The 17,910-nt window shown below is 38.9% G+C and overlaps 1 protein-coding gene across 4 annotated transcripts in view; it reads right to left on the reverse strand.

The window, feature by feature from the left end:
* Nucleotides 1–17,910, reverse strand: part of PHKB (phosphorylase kinase regulatory subunit beta) — a 66,852-nt gene that overhangs the window by 19,212 nt on the left and 29,730 nt on the right. For all 4 annotated transcript variants that reach the window (XM_054296107.1, XM_054296104.1, XM_054296108.1 and 1 more), the window contains 9 exons: nt 17,681–17,758; nt 15,653–15,811; nt 12,524–12,618; nt 5,760–5,815; nt 5,501–5,594; nt 1,959–2,042; nt 1,666–1,770; nt 828–910; nt 657–747 (listed from right to left, as the gene is read on the reverse strand). In XM_054296107.1, coding sequence (XP_054152082.1) covers nt 657–747; nt 828–910; nt 1,666–1,770; nt 1,959–2,042; nt 5,501–5,594; nt 5,760–5,815; nt 12,524–12,618; nt 15,653–15,811; nt 17,681–17,758 — 845 coding nt within the window. The remainder of the gene's footprint in view (nt 1–656; nt 748–827; nt 911–1,665; nt 1,771–1,958; nt 2,043–5,500; nt 5,595–5,759; nt 5,816–12,523; nt 12,619–15,652; nt 15,812–17,680; nt 17,759–17,910) is intronic.

The following is a 17,910-nucleotide window of genomic DNA, read 5'->3' on the forward strand; positions in this document are numbered from 1 at the left end:
GAGAGACTCCATGATCTGCATGTGAGCAGGGGAAATACATAAATACTTAAAGATTGCAAGGATATCTTAAGCCCTCCCAGCTAGGGCTTACTCTAGGTCATTACTCTGTCCTTAGTCTTCTCTCTTACAAAAAAAGTATAGTTCAACAGGTGTAAACTAAGATTAACTACCACACAGGAGTATGTAAAATCAGCACCTGTCTTAGTAATTTTCACATTTTAATGAAGGAATGTTCCTGCTTTAAGATTCATTCAAACAGTAAAGATGTTAAAACTAGATCTTAGTTCTTGTAAGAATTTTAATATATGTGAAGCACCTTTTTCCCCCCTCTGTGATTACCTAATCAAAAGAAATCCCTCAGTGCTTGACACTGTGGCTTTATCGTTTGGTAGTAATTTCACAAGATTGCCTCACAAAAAACACCCCTTTCCTTTCTGAAAATCCTCTGTGAAGATTATGACTTTCAAAAGACACATCAAAAGGAATGAAAATAAACCCATGTTTCTGTTGAGACAAAACAAACAGTACTAAATGTCTTGACTCCTTATTTTTATGAAACTAAATAAAATCAGAAGTCACATAAAGCCCCAAAGTGGTAAGAATACATGTAGCAGCACCAGGAGGGAAGAACACAAGAGTCAGGAGAGAGACCTTACCTGTACTCTGTCAACGTGAACCTTCACTCCTCCCACGAGTCCCTTTCTAAAGGCTGCCAGCATATCCAATATGGGATTGAATCTGCTCCCTCTGCAATGTGAAACAGAACTCCATGAATCTTGCCCTCAGGTGAGCCCCACACTGCAAATGCTGCTTCTCTCCCTCCCTACCTGATGTTGTCCTCCCGGATGAGCACCACGAACAGGGGCCGGCCGTGCATCTTCCAGTACTGCTTAATGAACTGCAGGGCATTCTGGGCAAGGAGGAGCCTCAGTCACAACACATACCCAGGAACACAGCCAGCACAGCACACAGTGCTAGACAGCAGAGCACCTACAGCCCTGAGAACCCAGCAGCTTAAAAACACCTCAGCTACTACAGCACCAACAGATTCTGCAACAGAAAGCTGCTGCCAAGCCCTGCTATTCCCTGAGTGTTCTGAAAATACTCCTAAGAAAATGCATGGATCATGGAGCAAAGCATGAGACAGGGCAGTGCTCTGAACTACAGGCAGCAACCTAGAAAATGTGTGTGGGGATCCAGGGCTTAAATCCCAGCCACTGGGATAGAAGCACCAGGGCCATCTTCTGTGCATGTGGGGAGTGAGCTCTGAGCTGCTGTCAACCTTAGAGCAGGTTTAAATATTTGTGCAAAATCAAGCAGTGTTTCCTCCATGTAAGGCTTTCATATCTCCTGTAAACACCAGTCTTGTTCCTTTTTTCAGGCAAGAACATTTGCTCTCCCAAAGAAACTAATGATAATTTGCTTGCTGCCCTACAGCATTCCCAGTCACTTGGGGGGCAGGATTTTTTGTCACAGAGAGATACTCACTAGAACTCATACTGGGCTGACAGGATATTTGTCTCAATACAATTTCTAGCTGCAGGTTTATTTTTGTATTATAATAATACATACTGTACTGTGTTCCCCTTTCAGTCTCCTGTTTCATCAGACTGCACAGTTTATTCTTCTACAGACTATTTTACTCAAATGAAAAGTTACAAATACCTTAATGTCATCAATCAACATCATAACATCCTGAGACATGTAGAAATCACTGAGATCAAAAATGATGGAGTAGCAAACTACAGTCTTGCCCAGGATTCGATAAATCTGTTGAGAAAGAAAACTTCCATTAATCTTGTCTTTAAAACATCCATCAGAGCCAAAAACCAGGACTTGAACATCATAAAATATGTATAAAATAACATTAAATTTCAATTCTAGTTAAAATTACAGAGACTAAATGTTTATCTGAAATATTTATTAATAATAAGAATATAAACTTTTCTTGTAATCACCTTTGATGTTCCAAGGCATCCTATGGGTCTGTCCGGTCTTCCAGATAATCCCAATTTCTCATTGACTCCCAAATGGAAGTAAGCCTGTGAAAAAGAGTCATGAAAACTGATAAAAACCTAGATCCCAGCGTTTTTCATCTCCTGCCACATCTCACAAAGAAAGCTGTGTGCAGTCTGCTTTGATTAAAAAATGATTCAGAAAATGTGGCTGCTATTGCTGTTCAGGGCTGTGTTTTCTAAAAAACACTTGTTTCCTATAGCAGGTCTTCTTTTTAACTTCTTTCTCTGATTATTTTTCTATTCTCTGTAAGTTAAATATTTATTGATTTTTCAAATTGCTCATTGAAATAATTTTAAAGGATCATTTGCATTTATTGGCTAGTCAAATTTGCCTTCTGTAATGCTTTTCCAGAGTGGATACCAAAGTAAAAGAGTAATATAGGAACCTTTTAAGTATCTTTGTACAAATTTGTAAAATTAATGCATCAGCAACACAAGCAAGAGGGAATTATCTCATTATTCACAGCTTGATTCTTATTAGTTATTTATGCCTGTCATTCAACTGATACAATTTTGCAAAAATAATCTTCCCTTATTACACTGTATCAGTATAAAACTGTAAGAAAACAACTAATCTGTGAGCATTACAGTATAAATGCATCAGTTAAACCTGACTGAGAGATGTAATTTTTCTTTACTTGGTCTGTTTTGGGTAAGGAACACACCATTTCTGCAGAATACTCAGAATTCTGAACATTTTCCAAAGTTCAATCTTTCTTTGTGTTATAGGAAGATAATTCAGAAGCAAGTGAAAGCAAACATTTGAACAAACATTACACTCAATAGCTTTCTATTGCTGTCAGCTTGGGGCCTTCCTGATCCTGCCCATGCTTCTGCATTAATACCAAGAGCTGTTTAAAAAAGAAAATGAACAAAATTACCTACAAGACCTGTTCATCCAGAGTAAGGAACTGGATTCAAGTGGGGCAGGATGGAGACATCAGAACACTGATAGCCTTTAATAACCCATCTGCACATAACAAACAATGCTGACCCTCTGCTGGGGCAAATAAGGGAGAGTGGAAGAATGGCAGCAGTCAGGGCCAGTTAATGCTACAAGGACCTTCATTTTGCTGGAATGCAGAACATGAAATGCTTTTTTAACAGTAGCAGAGCTGCATTAGCATTGCAATATTGTCTGTTTCCTTGAGGGCTCTGTAGCTTGAGGCCCCTGTTGGCACACAGGCTGCTGCAGCACTTTCCTCCTCTAGTGAGAGTTCTCCAGCCTGATTTGATACAATCAAAGCTCAGATGCAGCACCAGGCACAATTCATTCAAGTCCAGCTGCTTCAAGCACCTTTGGGTTTTTTTATTAAAAAGCCCTTCAATTCTGGATTACTAAACTGCTAATAGCAAGAAATGGCTGTGAAAGCAGACTGGGCTGTGGGGTTGATTTATGAGCATGACCCAAAATGCAGCTGCCTTGCACACCATCTGCTTCTGTGCTCCCTCTCCTCCTCTCAGTCCGTGCCCAGGGGTTCTGCTCCTCTCCTGTGCTGTAATTCCACTCCACGTGTACTTTTTTCCTGTGTAGTACATGTGTCTTGTCCCATTTTATTGTTTATCTCTTTGTTCTCTTTTCCCCACTGCCCTCTCTTTGTGGATATCTTTACATGACTTCAAGTTCTACGTTCAGTTCCCATCCATTTGTTTTACAGCACTTTTTTGGACACATGCTTGTTAATAAGTCTAGAGATTTAAACTGTTACCATGTGCTACTAGAGCAGTTCAAAGGTTTCTGATTAAATTAAATTAAATTCTCCTTAGAACTGACAGCATCAGAGTAGGAAATCTTGAGATCCATATTTTCCACAGATCAAGCTTCTATTCCCCAAAATACATTGACTGTTCCACTGTTGGCTTCCTTTCCCCTCAAAGGATGACAAATACTGCCAGGAGCTCTTGTTTGTTTGCTTTTTGGTTCATTTTGGTTATTGGCATAAGCCCCAAGATGAAACCCCAGTTCTCATAACACCCCAAACACTCTCTTTACTTCACAGCTCTGGCAGAGCCTTTATTAGAAGCCCATTAAGAAGAGATTTTCTATCAGGTGAATTAATATTTTCATGGCACTCCTTTAACATAGTAAGTTTTGATGAGGCAGCCGTACCTACCCATCACAAGGATAAAGGAAGTGTCAGAATTGCCAGATGTCTCAACAGCTTTAGAAAAATAAATCCTAACACAGACTTTTCCATAGATAGGAATTTAAGTGATAACAATAAAACTTAATGAAGGTCTCATCTTTCTGGCAGGGAAACCAAAAAGTGATGGATGACAGAGAGACAATGTATACCTCTATAGTAAAGTTATGGAGTATTCATTTGTTAAACCAAAGTTTCAGTACAGAATTTCAGGACAGATACAGACAGAGAGAACATATTTTGGAATATATTATCATGAAAGCTAGTGAGTAAAAATGGGTTCAGAAATGAACAAGGATGAATGGAAACATGGATTTTTCTCTTCCCCCTGTTTTAGTCCTTCTCAGGTGTTAGTGGCAGCCATTATTTGGGGTAAACATTTTTCTGAATAAGCCACAGCCAGGTTTAGCACATCCTTCATCCTCACAAACTTAAGAAACCTGAAATATGTTGCTATATTCTCTATTTATGGGTTGACTTTTTTTCTTGTGTCTACAGACTCCTGATACATCATGGCATTGGCCATGTGACCTGATTTCTGAGGGAGAGCCCTACACAGTATCTGTTCTACAATGGGGCTGACAAACAGGATTTGTCACTGCACTGCCCCAGACATTCACCACTCTCATGTGTGACACCATTTGCACAACACAGGGGCAGCAGGAGCTTTGTGTCTGACCTATAGCCAGGACCAGCAGGGCCAGCCCAGGCCTGGAAGGATGTGATTGTCCCTCAGGAGACTCCTTGCCCCAGTAGAAAACAGATTCTTCAGGGAGGCTGAAGGGGATACTGAAGATGATCCTTCATCCCAGTAATTTCTAACTGAGCTATGTTAAATGTGATCAGCTAAAGGGGTAGACCAAAAAGGATTTCAAACCCAAAACTTCCTGGATATAGTCAATCCAAGGGAAACAGTGACAGAGATGTGGATATTGCCTGTGCCAGGGGCTGCACTATGAAATCCTATCATGGTTTATGCCTACTGCGTTAATCCATTTCTCTGACTATTGCTCATTTGCTTGTTTCTCCATCAAGACTCATTCAGTTTACCAAGCTACTAATGTTATTAAAATTTTATTATTCATTCATTATACTTTGAAAGTGGCTCAGGCAATAAGTCTAATCAGATAATACAGAACATGTGGGCTCCTACATTTCCCTGAAAGCTGGAGGAATCTGTAACTTCCAGTGCCAGCACACCTTGCAACTGCTTTAGGAGGACAGAAATATGTAGACAACAGCTTAGGGAGATACAAGGCCAATAGCTTGATATGAATCCTTGTTTTTACAAAAGAAATACAGAGATGGATAAATCATTTTAAATGCAGAATTCCTTACTTTGACAAGTTCTTTCTGAGCCCATATCTGAATTGGTTCCACCTGCTGGGGGGTCTGAGTTTGGATTCCATATGTGTTCAGAAATACTTGCAGGCTACAAATGAAATACAGATACATTTAATGACAAATCACAGAACAGTTTCAATAATTCTCTTGGCAGCAGATGTATACAAGTAGCAGCATTCTCTTCTACACCATTTCAGATGTATTGTTTAACCCTTCCTTAATACACAGGTACTCAACAAAAGCAAATACATACCGCTGGCTTTCTGCTATCAGGGCCACATGGACCACCAAATCATTTTCTAAGGGACCCTGCAAAATAATGACAAAATCATTACTGGCATTGCTAACTAAAGATTTTATTCAATATAGCATGACCAAGGTCAAACAATCCACAACTATGACAGACAGCACTGCCTGCATTGCTTTTTCTTGTGAGCAAAGGTGTGAGCAAATTGAAAGATTTATAAAGCTTAAGACTACAGGAAGCCTGTCCTACCAATAATAATTCTGCAAAACAAATTTTGGAGAATTAGTAATAAACAGATTTCTGGTAATCATTACACTGCTTGGATTAGTTTGGGGGTTTCTTTAATTAAGAAGAACTACATAGGGAAAACATTTTATTTCATACAAAAATTTGGAATTTTTCCAATCAGTATATCTCCTATATGCCTGATATGACCCAATGTTTTGATAAATATTTTTGTAATGAGCAAAATTATTCAGCTTTTTGGGTAAACAATAAAATTCCCTTAGAAATAATGACCTATGATTTCAAACCTTTACTCTGAAAAATTGTCATCACACAGCTGCTCTTTAGTGACATGAAAGACATATTACATTTACTGGAGACAGCTCCATTTCCTTGCACTGCTTATTACACTGACACTTCATGTCTGAAATAAATACCAGTATTTTACATCAGGAAACCATGCAGATAGGAGTGAATTCAACATGTTGGGTGAAATCATTGATTTGACTCTCTGTGTTTTGATCTGGCAGAATGAGCCATGAACACCCCCTGGTTCTTGTTCATCCTCTGGCATTCACTGACTGTAGAACAACACAACTAAGAGCAGCTCACGTTTTCATTGCTAAAATGCTTTTGTCTAGAAACTACCAGAACATGAATGACAGAAGTTAAACACATCTTCTATCAATTGTATAAAGAGACAGCATTTTTTGTGATGATAGAGGGATAGACATTGATTTAGAAGAAGTTCAGAGGGAACACTTGCTTGCTCAGGCAGCTGTGAGCCTTCATATCAATAAAGATCTTAGGGATTTGCAGGAGAAATTCTTGGTAACTTTTTCCCAGAAGTCTGTCAGCACTGCATTTGCACTAAAAATTCTGGACTTTTTGCCACATGAAATGTTTCTGATGAAAGTATGTGCACAGAGACTAGATGAAGCATCAGAAGTTCAAGCAACATTAGATTTTCCTGCTCAAAATAAGATCATTGTGCTATCACTTGTATTTATACAAACAATAGGGAAACTCAACCCAAAACTCAGCCATAATCATTGTGTATAAACAAAAAGCAGAGCCCCCCAACCTGAAAATGAGAGAGCCCTTCCAAGAGTAATGATTTGCAGACAGCCTGTGATCTAACCTGGGCAGTGGCCTTTGAGCTAAGACTCAGTTCCCCTCTCACTGAAGAGCTGAGCAGAACTGTGTAAGCACAGCCTGTAAATTGTACATAACCCATGAGTTCTGCCTCTCACACACAGCCAAGGACAGGATTCACTTGCAGCCAATCAATGGTGGTTCTAACACAGGCCAGAACTACATAAATGCAGCTACAGCACAACTGGCACAACACAAAATCTGTGTGAAAAACTACTAGACCTTCGAGAGTATTGTGGAAAAAATATAACTATCATTGCAGTACAACTACAGGACTGCTGCAACATTAAACAGAAAGTTACTGTCATTTGACATGTCACAGCCTGGAGGATCACAAGTAGTGACCTAGAGAGACACAGATCAAAATAATAGATAAAACACTCAAAAAAAGGAAGTCACCTTTTCCAGTGGTGATTGTTGGTGATTGTGCTATATAGTATTTGCTGTGTATTTTAATAAAAGAGATATGGAAAAGCATTAAACTGCTAAATATTCCACTAAATAAATCTTCTTGTTAAAAATTCCATTTTAATGTCTTGGCTTTCTCATTTCTAATAAGGCCAGCTCAGGTATTGTTCCCACAACATCCATCACTGTCTCCCCAAGACACCAGGACAGCCCCCCTGCCCAGGCTCCCCCTCCTGCCTTGTGCTGCCCCTTGGATCCTTGGCAGAAGGGCTGGTTTCAGCTGTATTCTGCATGCTGTGCAGATGATAAATATACTTCAGAAGAACAAGATAAAAGACTGATTAGTTGTTCTTCCTCTCCAAAGGCGAATTAAAAAAAGCTAAAAAAAAAAATTCACAGTTTTTAACAAGGTTATAAACTGCTGGAGGTAGGATAAAGGGAGAAATCCCTGACTCCATTCCTGGCACAAGGAGACAAAGCAGCTCAGTATCAGCCTCTCACTGCACAGATGTTATCACTGTGCCTTTCTGCTTCCAGTGCCAGGAAAGCTCAGAACTCTGAAAAAACCCCATTCATTGAGCATGTCAGAAAGGGGGCAGAGCATTGAAGAACCCCGATGGAAATGGCACCCACAGGGCTTCCCAAGTGTGGGAGTGAGGAGAGGCAATGGCAACAGCTCACAACAGGAGAGGCTGCACTGCCCCCCCAGGACCCGTGGCTGCTCCTGAGCCACACCCCAGCTAAGCCAGGGCTGCCAGGCACCACTGACCACTGCTGACCACCCTGTGCCCACTGGCACCGAACTCCTGGCACTGCTGACCACCCTGTGCCCATTGGCACTGAGCTCCTGGCACTGCTGACCACCCTGTGCCCATTGGCACTGAGCTCCTGGCACTGCTGACCACTGCTGACCACCCTGTGCCCACTGGCACTGAGCTCCTGGCACTGCTGACCACCCTGTGCCCACTGGCACAGACACACCAGCCCCTGAAATCAAACACAGCACACTTATGTGCCTCAAATTCCAAACCAGCACTGGCAGGTTTAGAACTGTGTTAACTGTGGTAGGCAATTGTATTAAAGGGAATAAAGCAAGGACATGTTTACAATTAGCATGACAAAACAAATCATCCAATATGGCTCCATCCAAATTAGACAGGCTCTAATCCTAAACATAAAAATCTTAAAATATCTCAGTCTATCTACAAGTAATAAATTTAGTTCCTTATTTACATGTTATCTATTTCCCTGCATAAATAAACAAAATAAGCAGTTTATTATTTTGACTATTCTCTTCCCAATTCTCTTCATCACTAGGCACTAATCTTAATTCCCAGTACCTGAAATAAAATCCTTACAAATGCTTATTAACTCTACACAGCAAAACATTAAAAGAATACAGTCATTACATGCAGAGAATCCACTTACTTAATTGTAACCCTAAACACATATTTCAACTTAACTCAACATAAAATAATCTTACTCTGGCAATTTAGTCAGATTATGATTTTTTGCTAAAGATGAAATTTACACAAGACAGCAATAAATCAGCTTTCACATGTGCCAGTAAAATACAAAACAATTCCAGAAAAGTCCCACTCTAGCTCACTTCTCAAATATTGTTACCATCCAGGCCCTCTCCTGCACCACATCCTCCCAAAAGAGAATACAACAACCCCAACCAAGACAGAATCTCCTGAATGTGGAGGCACTGAAGAGGAGTCACAAAAGAAGCTCTTTAAGGAACTTTAAGGAATTCAGCTCTAAAGAGCCTCCCTGAAGCAGCATCCTGCAGGATCTCCTTTCAAAGTAAAGGGAGTATGGATGGTCCCATTTCTCTGGAACTCCTGGAGGGGCTCTGACCTGACTGTCAGGAGTGCAAAGCACACACAGTGTCCCGGTGCGCTCTGAACACAGACTGAGCCCACAAACACAGCCCTGCTCCAGCACCGCACTGGCACTCCCCCAAGAAATAACATATGGACACAGCCTCCTCAAAGTGGGGAATAACAGGTTCTGCCATTGAATTAGGTGAAAAAACATTTCCTTCAAACTATAAACACACCAAATGAGTACTGGTAGCCATTATGTTTTTACTGTACTGCTCATTTGACGCCTCTGTTTTCTACAAGCAATGAGATTGTCCTTGATCTGATTTTCTGATGCATTCCCACTGGAATTATACATAGTTATATACACAGCTTTCATAGCACTTTTACCTTTGGAGGTCTATATTACCTTACCTTCCTTTACCTAATTCTTCATTGATGCTTCTAAGCTGTAAAAATAAGGTTGGAATATTTGAAATACTTTCCATTGCTTGCTTAAATCTACACTATTGTGTGGGTATCAGACATATAGTGGCACCAAAGCCACAAATATATTAAATTAATCACATTTTCAGTGGCAAGTGTTTAGCGTTTATAATTAATGCAACCACAAAATAAAAATATGCCTACATGGAAAACATATTTCTTGAGGAAATATTTACTTAGCACAGAGCTTCAAATAAAAATTTTAAAAGCCTTCTTTTTGGTACATCTCCTTTCAAAACACAGTATCACAACAAAATTTATATACACAGGCTTCTGAAATGTTTACATATCCTTGTTTATTGCTTACAGGAATAAAATTTAATACAAATGGAAATAGTTTTCTGTTCAATTTAACTGACTAATTCTTTAGCTATATGGAAAAGAGAAGACATCATTAAAGAGAAGAAACTACTTTTGATTTCTAAAGACATCATTAAGATGTGCTGTGTTCTCATTTTGTGTGGTATTTTTAGTCATTTTCCCTGCACTTTAAGGCAAATATGATACTGATTTTGCATAAATTAGCTCAATTAGATAAAATGGCATAATCAAATATTCAGACAAACTGGTTAAGCAAATCTAAAACATGGATTAAAAAAGCCAAACTCAAGATTCTTGTCTGGAACTTGAAGACCTTTGCTGGTACAGCTCCCCTGAGTCATGTCAGGGCATCTTTAACCTTCTCTTAACAAAGATCCATTTGACATCTGCATGAAGGAATATTTTGCTCTGATACTGTAGTAGTTAAACCACCCAAAATACTGCAGCAGCTGTTTCAGTACAAACTATCCCAAAGAAATCCCACAACCTCCTGGCTGCCATGCCAAAGGCCTGATGCCACAGTCTCCATTTCCCAGTAATTCAGAAGGGCATCCCTTCCTTCTAACCCCCACTGGGTACCACATCTGGGATAGTTTTGGCATTTACATTTCAAAGAAACACATGCACGGTCATCTCTGGCAAAAGAGTATCACTGACCACTGGGAAGAACACAGCTAGAAGCAGACCTGGGCATGCCCAGAATTTCCTTCCTTCTTCATGTACTGTCTGAAGATGAAGTAAAATATCAAAATGCAACTGTTATTCTCAACACTGTTGACTTTTAAAGTCCCTACTGCATTGCAGAATTTTACTGGGTAGCCGCATTTTACTAAGTTCTTTAGTGACTCACCAAGTGACCCTCTTGGTGAGTCTAAGCCATGAGAAAATAAATTATCATTGCATTATTTATTATCACTTTTGGGAAGCTCTCGGAGCAGAGGCTATATCTCTCTGAAGATCTGGAAACTGCCTATCACATACTGGGTACCCCAAATAGTTGTAAAAGTGCTTTTCTGCTAAGACACTTCCTGATGAGTCACAGAGTGCCTGCAGAACAAAGCCTCATCTTCTTCAAAGTGCTCAGCTGTGGCATATTAAAACTGACTGGTTTGAAGAATCAAAGCAAGAGGAATCAGATGGGCTGACTCAACACAGGCCCCTCCTGAGGGCACCCCAAAAGGGCCAGCAGCCCCCAGGTTCTGTCACATTCATAATCCCATGATGAAGAACAAACAAAGAAACCAGCAACAAAGGACATCACTGAGCTTTCATTCTGTCACAGGAACATGGCAAGTGCTGCACTGTGAGCAATGAAAGTCTCCTTATGAATGAACCAACATCAGGCACATGGATTACCTTGGAAACAGGAAATAGTAGCAAACTGAGGGGATAGCAGCATTTGGATAGAACAAGAAAAACATTGTTCAGTTCTGAACTTGGAGTGAATCTTAAGATAAATACTTCATCTCTTATGCTTCAGTAACAAATTCACAATGCTGAACAAGGAACTTCTCAAATATACATTCCTCATACAAAAATAAAGAGGCTGAAACATCTTTGAGCTAGACATTTCCATAGAAACACTTCTTACCTGTTTAATTCAAGGAGGTCCCTACACACAGACATATACATACCTTGCTGTCCCATTCACTACAGATTTGAATTACCATGTTTCAAGCATTCCCCATCCCTGGTCACTAATTCCTAATGTGCACTTAATCCAAATACAGGAGCACATGGAATCATAGAATCATGAAAAGGCCTTTACAGTCAGAGAGTCCAACCATTGAGCCAGCACCCCTAAACCCACTGAACCCTGTCCTTAAATGCCACATCTGCACATCTTTTAAATATCTTCATGGATGTTGTATCAACCATACAAAAAGAAAAAAAAACCAAAAAACCCCCAAAAAACCCAAAACCAACAAAACCCCCCCCCCAAAACCCCCAAACCCCTCATTCTTATAGCTCTTAAGAGCTCCAAATACAAAAAATATTAATATATTGCAGTTGAAATTACTTTGAAAGAATAAGAAAAGCAGATTCATTCTTGCCTTCCTGACACAACTTAAAACTCAAGACACATACCTGTTTATTAGCAGTTATTTATATTTACATTTTATCTATCATTTTCACTGCATCACTTAATTTCAAGCCAAATGCTCATCACTTCCTCAAAACTAAAGATGTTATAATTTCCTTCTAAAAGCAATCCTCCATCAGTTCAGAAAATGTACACACATTGAATATTTTCTTTGCACTTTAGCTGCAATATTAGAGGAGCATGCATAGCACCTAGATGACAATTTTTCAGTACAAATACAATAACAGCAAGCTGATGCTGACCTGGTTGGAGAACCTCATGCTGACGTTGCGCTGGTCCTGGGGAGCCACGTAGCGGCCAATGGGGTCCAGATCTTTAGGGCTCACTAATTTATCAACTGAAAGGAAATGAGGATAGAAATGCAGAATGACTTCAGTACTTTCTGCAGCTTTTGTGAAGACATGTCAACTTTTGTGTTGAAGTTGGTTCTGCTTTGTTTTAGACCAATGATTCATAAAAGCACATTTTGAAAAATTCAGAATTCTATTAATTTTAAAATGGATGACTCAGGCTTTGTTCTTGCCACAGCTAATTACAGCACTGTGGTATAAAAACCCAAGCCTTTATTTGCTCACAGGGATATGTTAATAGATTATATGCAGACAACAGACTCCACAACACAAGTCACTTAAAAAGCCCTTAATCCACAACCATGGAATTATTCTATAGTTTTAACTGTAAACCAAATTATCATCAAAAATTTTTTAGCTTTGCAGAAAAGCAGACAGCCTCTATCTCAAGGTAATCACATGACTTGAATCCTGAAAAGAACAGGAGATATCAAAGGTGCCTCTCAATAGGTTAGTTCAGGAAGAAATTGTGAAAAAAATGAATTAAAAATATTTGAAATCTAGCAGTTGCTACATGGAGCTCTTTTACATGGGGGAGAAAAACCCCACTAAACCTAAAACCTCAGTATTTTAACCTTCTCCTGAAAAAGCACTCCAATAAAAATACACAAGTAAAAACTTTCAACAAATTCCTTGAATACAGGTTCATAATCTAGTATGAACTATTCTACCCTTAAAAGAAGCTTTCTCCTACCAAAATTGTATTTTGACAGGAAACTGTCCAAACTTGATCTAATTTCTAACACAGAGTAAGTCACAATATATCAATAGACTAATATAAAACTTCAGCTAACTGCTAGTGAATATTCATCACCATTATCTCAAGTATAAATGTGCTGGACTGCAAAAGCAGGTTCCTTTGTTAGCTCCCTCTCTGCATCAGCAGCAGCTGACAACATTTAATCCATTTGGTCTATAAAAATATTGCTAAAATTCTTAGTTCTAGGCAGCACTGAATCCACAGAACAAGATAAAAGAACCCTAACGAAAAACAAAGCAAAGGAAGCTACTAAACAAAAGACTGAGGGAATTTTCAGTTGCATGAAACAGCTAAATACCAGGGACTCCTTTCCCTTGCTCCACAATGGGGACCTTAACATAAAGGTTTTACAAACCTCATCCAAAGCAAGAAGGAAATTCTGTGGAAAACAGCATCACCACCTGCAAAACACATGCTTTTTTCCTTCATAAACAATTGTTTCAGTTGCAGAAATGTGCCCTCCAACAGTGACACACAGGCACTTTCACTCCGTTACTCAGCATTTGTAAGCAGGAGCAAGATTTTGACTTCCCTGTTCCTGTTTGCCCCTCTGTGGGAGGGTAAGAATTGACTCAGGCTCACGTTGCTGCATTCAGAAATATTTGGACCTTGAGAGGCAGAGCCCGAGCCCAGAGACAGCAGCAAAGGCTACAAAGGTGGTACTGTGTGCTGCCTACACAGCACGAGCAAGGAGGCTGAACAAACACAGATTAATTGATACCCTGGAGGCAACACAATGATTTCTGAATGGATAATGAAATGGGAAACCAATACCTTCCCAGATATCAAAGTATTTGGAGCTGGGCTTCCACTTAATTAGCAACTACCAACAAGCAAAGACACACAAACACTTTCACCAAGGACAAGATTGTTATTCAAGTAGGTTTTCACCAGGAAGGAGCAAAATTGAATGCACCAACTCTAAATTAGCAGGAATAAATGGAGTCCCTGATATAACAACCTCTGATGAACACATTGCTGTAAGATCTCCAAAAACTACGAGACAAGCAGGGAAAACTTGCTCTGAAATTCTGCATATTTTGAAAAAAAATTTTAAAATAAATAAAATTAAAAAGTCATGTGTAAGAATGTTCAGCAAAGAACTGAAACACAAGAATGTTTATGTTACACAAACAACAGCTAGCAAACTATAAATAGAACTTATTAACCAGCATTCTGCAGGTACAGAAACACACAAAGATCAGTACAAGATCAATACTAGCTGAACTACTACAGCAACCTACACACACACTGGAGGATTACTTGGCTAATACTCTTTTAAGATAAATTATTTTTTTAATTAATAGTCAGATTGCCTGCATTTACTTTGAAGTGTTGGCAAAAAGAGGAATTTTGCAAGGAATACAGCAAAACCAAACAGGTGGAGTACCAGACAGACTCTGTCCCTTTATACCTAAAGATACATCCACTGTTCTTGCCAACTGCTGAATTTTTAAACTCCTCTTAAATTTCTCTCATTTTTATCACCAACAACCTGTTTGCCTTCTGTGTTAACAGAAAAATGGTTTCCAGAACTCCATCTACTGATTACTAGGTAACTGCTGATCATGTTAAAATAAAGTAATATATCCTTCTCCTGAAAGCAATACTAAAGAAAAAACCCAACTGTGAAGATTTTTCTGGATTAACCATTCTTTTTGCTTTAGCCTATAAAATCATTCCAAGTGAGACTGAGAGTTTGTGACTGAAATTCACCATAACAACCTTCACTGGTCAAACTTTGACACACACATTCAATTGCTCATACAATTGAAAAAGGGTAAAAATAACACAGATGAATGAATCATTGCCTTTCTCTGAGACTGCAACTAATCAAAGTTTCAACTTGTCTTGCTTAAGCAGTCAATAATTGGAATGAAATGCTATAAATCATTTACAATGTAATGTTAGTTCATAGGTGTTTGCATGAGGAGAGGAGGGTTAAGGAGAGGAGTATTGCAGGTGGGGTGATGATTTTTAGTGTATCTGTACAGTGATGAAGCTGATACACTTAACCCAGAAAGCATCACATTAATATACTCTGTCATGAAGAAAAGGAAATAAGAGGGAAAGCCAGAAAAAATAGCAAACTATCATCATGTTTAGGTTTTCAGTACTCTATGAAATACTCCACTAAGCTTTACAGTACGCAGCATAAAACCAAGAAGACTGCAAAGCAATTTTTATCTGTGCCAGATAAAGGCAGTGCTGGTTTGGATTGAGGAGGAAGGCAGGCCAAAGGGGCAGGAGGCAGCTCTCACCCAGCAGCTTGGCAATGATGTACACGGCCTGGCCCCACAGGAACAGCTTCCCGTCCCGCCCGTTGTTGCTGGGGAAGCGCCGCTGGCTGCCCGGGCTCCTCTGCTCCGCCTCCACAAAGTCAGCAGGCACGTAGTAATACTTGGGGACAACAGGGCACCCTGGGGACAGCAAGCACAGCCAGAGAGTAAACATCACTGCCAGCACTTGATTGCAGTTCCCTGAGAAAGCTGAAGTAGATCCAGAGCAGGAAATCTTGCACCTCAGTTTGAACAGAGATTGTCATTTGTGTTATCTCAGTGAGCAATCCCAGGGCAATGTTAAACTACTTTGGATTTCACCAGACATTTCCTCAGAATTTCTTCCCAGAACAGGTATGTTTGTCTGTGCAGCACCTTCTGTGCCAACTGAAACTAACAGAAGTCACCTGAAGGAAAATGCAGAAAGCCTTAACCAAAAGCCATGAAAGCTGGGTCCCAGTGAAACACTCCGGGTGCTGTGCCCCCAGTTAACATAGGTTCAATTTCAGACAACTCTTTCTAACTAAAACTCCTGCTCAAAAAAGAGTCAACTTGGTTTTGGATAATTTTATTCATCAAATGTTTAAAATTATTCTTGAAACATCATGAATCTTGAAACACCATAAAACAAAATGGCATAACTTCTCTACAAGATACATACCTTGTACCTAGAATTATGCCACAGGTATTGCTGATCATTTTAAACTTTATTTCAGAACTTTTTAAGTGGACATGCATCAGGAATTTAGAGACATGATTACAAATGATTGACCTAATTATATGAAATTGAAAAGCAAATTAATATGCTTCCTGCATAATTAAATTCCACCTTAATATTGCTCTACTCTTGAACTAATTTGGATAAACAACAGGTGATAAACAGAATAAAGCTGCAGTGTCTTACTATTTGCTTAGGAAAAAATCAAATTACTGGGAAGAAGCAGAGAAAAAATGGAAAAGCATTAGTTATTAGAGATATTAGATTCAAATGAGTGAGGCACCAAAACACACCCAGAAATTTTAAGATGTGACATTTGTGATGACATGCAACAAAAGGAACCACAAGATTAATTTAGTGTGCACGAACCTTCACATAATCATTATTAATCAGAAGAAAGTGACAACCAGCAAGAAAAATTTGCTACATATTGCAAATTTGGAAAGGGAATGTTTGACTGCCTTACAGAAATTAGTTCACTTCAAAAAGTTTAAAGAACAAGGCATATTCTGCATGCACTTGTGTAACTGTATCACAGATGTAAGAACAGGTGACTTAAATGCTGAGTTTTAAAATTGGATTGTTCTGTTCTCAGGCCATTTCTTTTCCTCCCACTCAAACTTATGGCCTTTTTCTTTTTTTAACTGAAGTTTGGATGGCTGTGCCTCTAGGCCACCACTAGCCTTTTCTGCAGTGCCACAAAAATTCTGAAGTGCCCAATTTAAATAAGAGAACATTTATAATAAAATGATTATGTAGCCACTTTCCCAGCTCTAAGGTAGAAACAATTTCACATGTATATACCAAATTATTTTTTAGAGCTTGCAAAATTAAGTGACAATGAATGATGAGAGTAATTCTCAGCTGGGTCCAGGTGGGACATTGAAACAATCTGACTGCTGGTAGTTAATATTTGCCTGAAAAGGAGAAGTAAACAATGAAGCAGAGGTGAAGGAGGGGAGGAACAAGTGGGCGCAGTGTAAATCTTACTTTAAGATCACATAAATTGTGATAATTAAAGTATCATTTCTCTGGGAAAATGCTACTGATTTTTCCAGAAAAATGTTACCTTTATTATTACAATTTATGATGCAATATATCTATATAAAAGGTTATTTTAAAATTAGTATTTTTCCACTAGGAAACATGTTGATGCCTTTACTTCTCATTTGCCCTGACCACACTATACATTAGGAAAGCAATTAATACATTAATAGGTAAGTCAGGATTTTTACAATTTCAGGTCAATAAAAAGCTACAATTGTTTCAGAAGAACAATTTCCAGATAATACCTTCAGGTGTATGTTGAAGCAAAGGGTCCAGAAGATCCTGATATTCCTTTACTTGTGTAGGATTTCCTTTAAAAATGCCTAAAAATAACCAAACAATAATTGATTTAATGGAAGAAATAATTTTTCTATGACCTCAAGGTTCATAAAAGAGGAATAAGAAAAAAAATCCAGTGTTTACTTTTCAAAACTAACTATTAAGTGCCTAGACAGTAAATAGCTCACAAAAAGGA

The sequence above is a fragment of the Melozone crissalis genome, unplaced genomic scaffold (assembly GCF_028551555.1).
Source record: "Melozone crissalis strain CALT ecotype California unplaced genomic scaffold, PUWL_Pcris_2 ptg000007l_1, whole genome shotgun sequence".
Classification (NCBI taxonomy): Eukaryota; Metazoa; Chordata; class Aves; order Passeriformes; family Passerellidae; genus Melozone; species Melozone crissalis.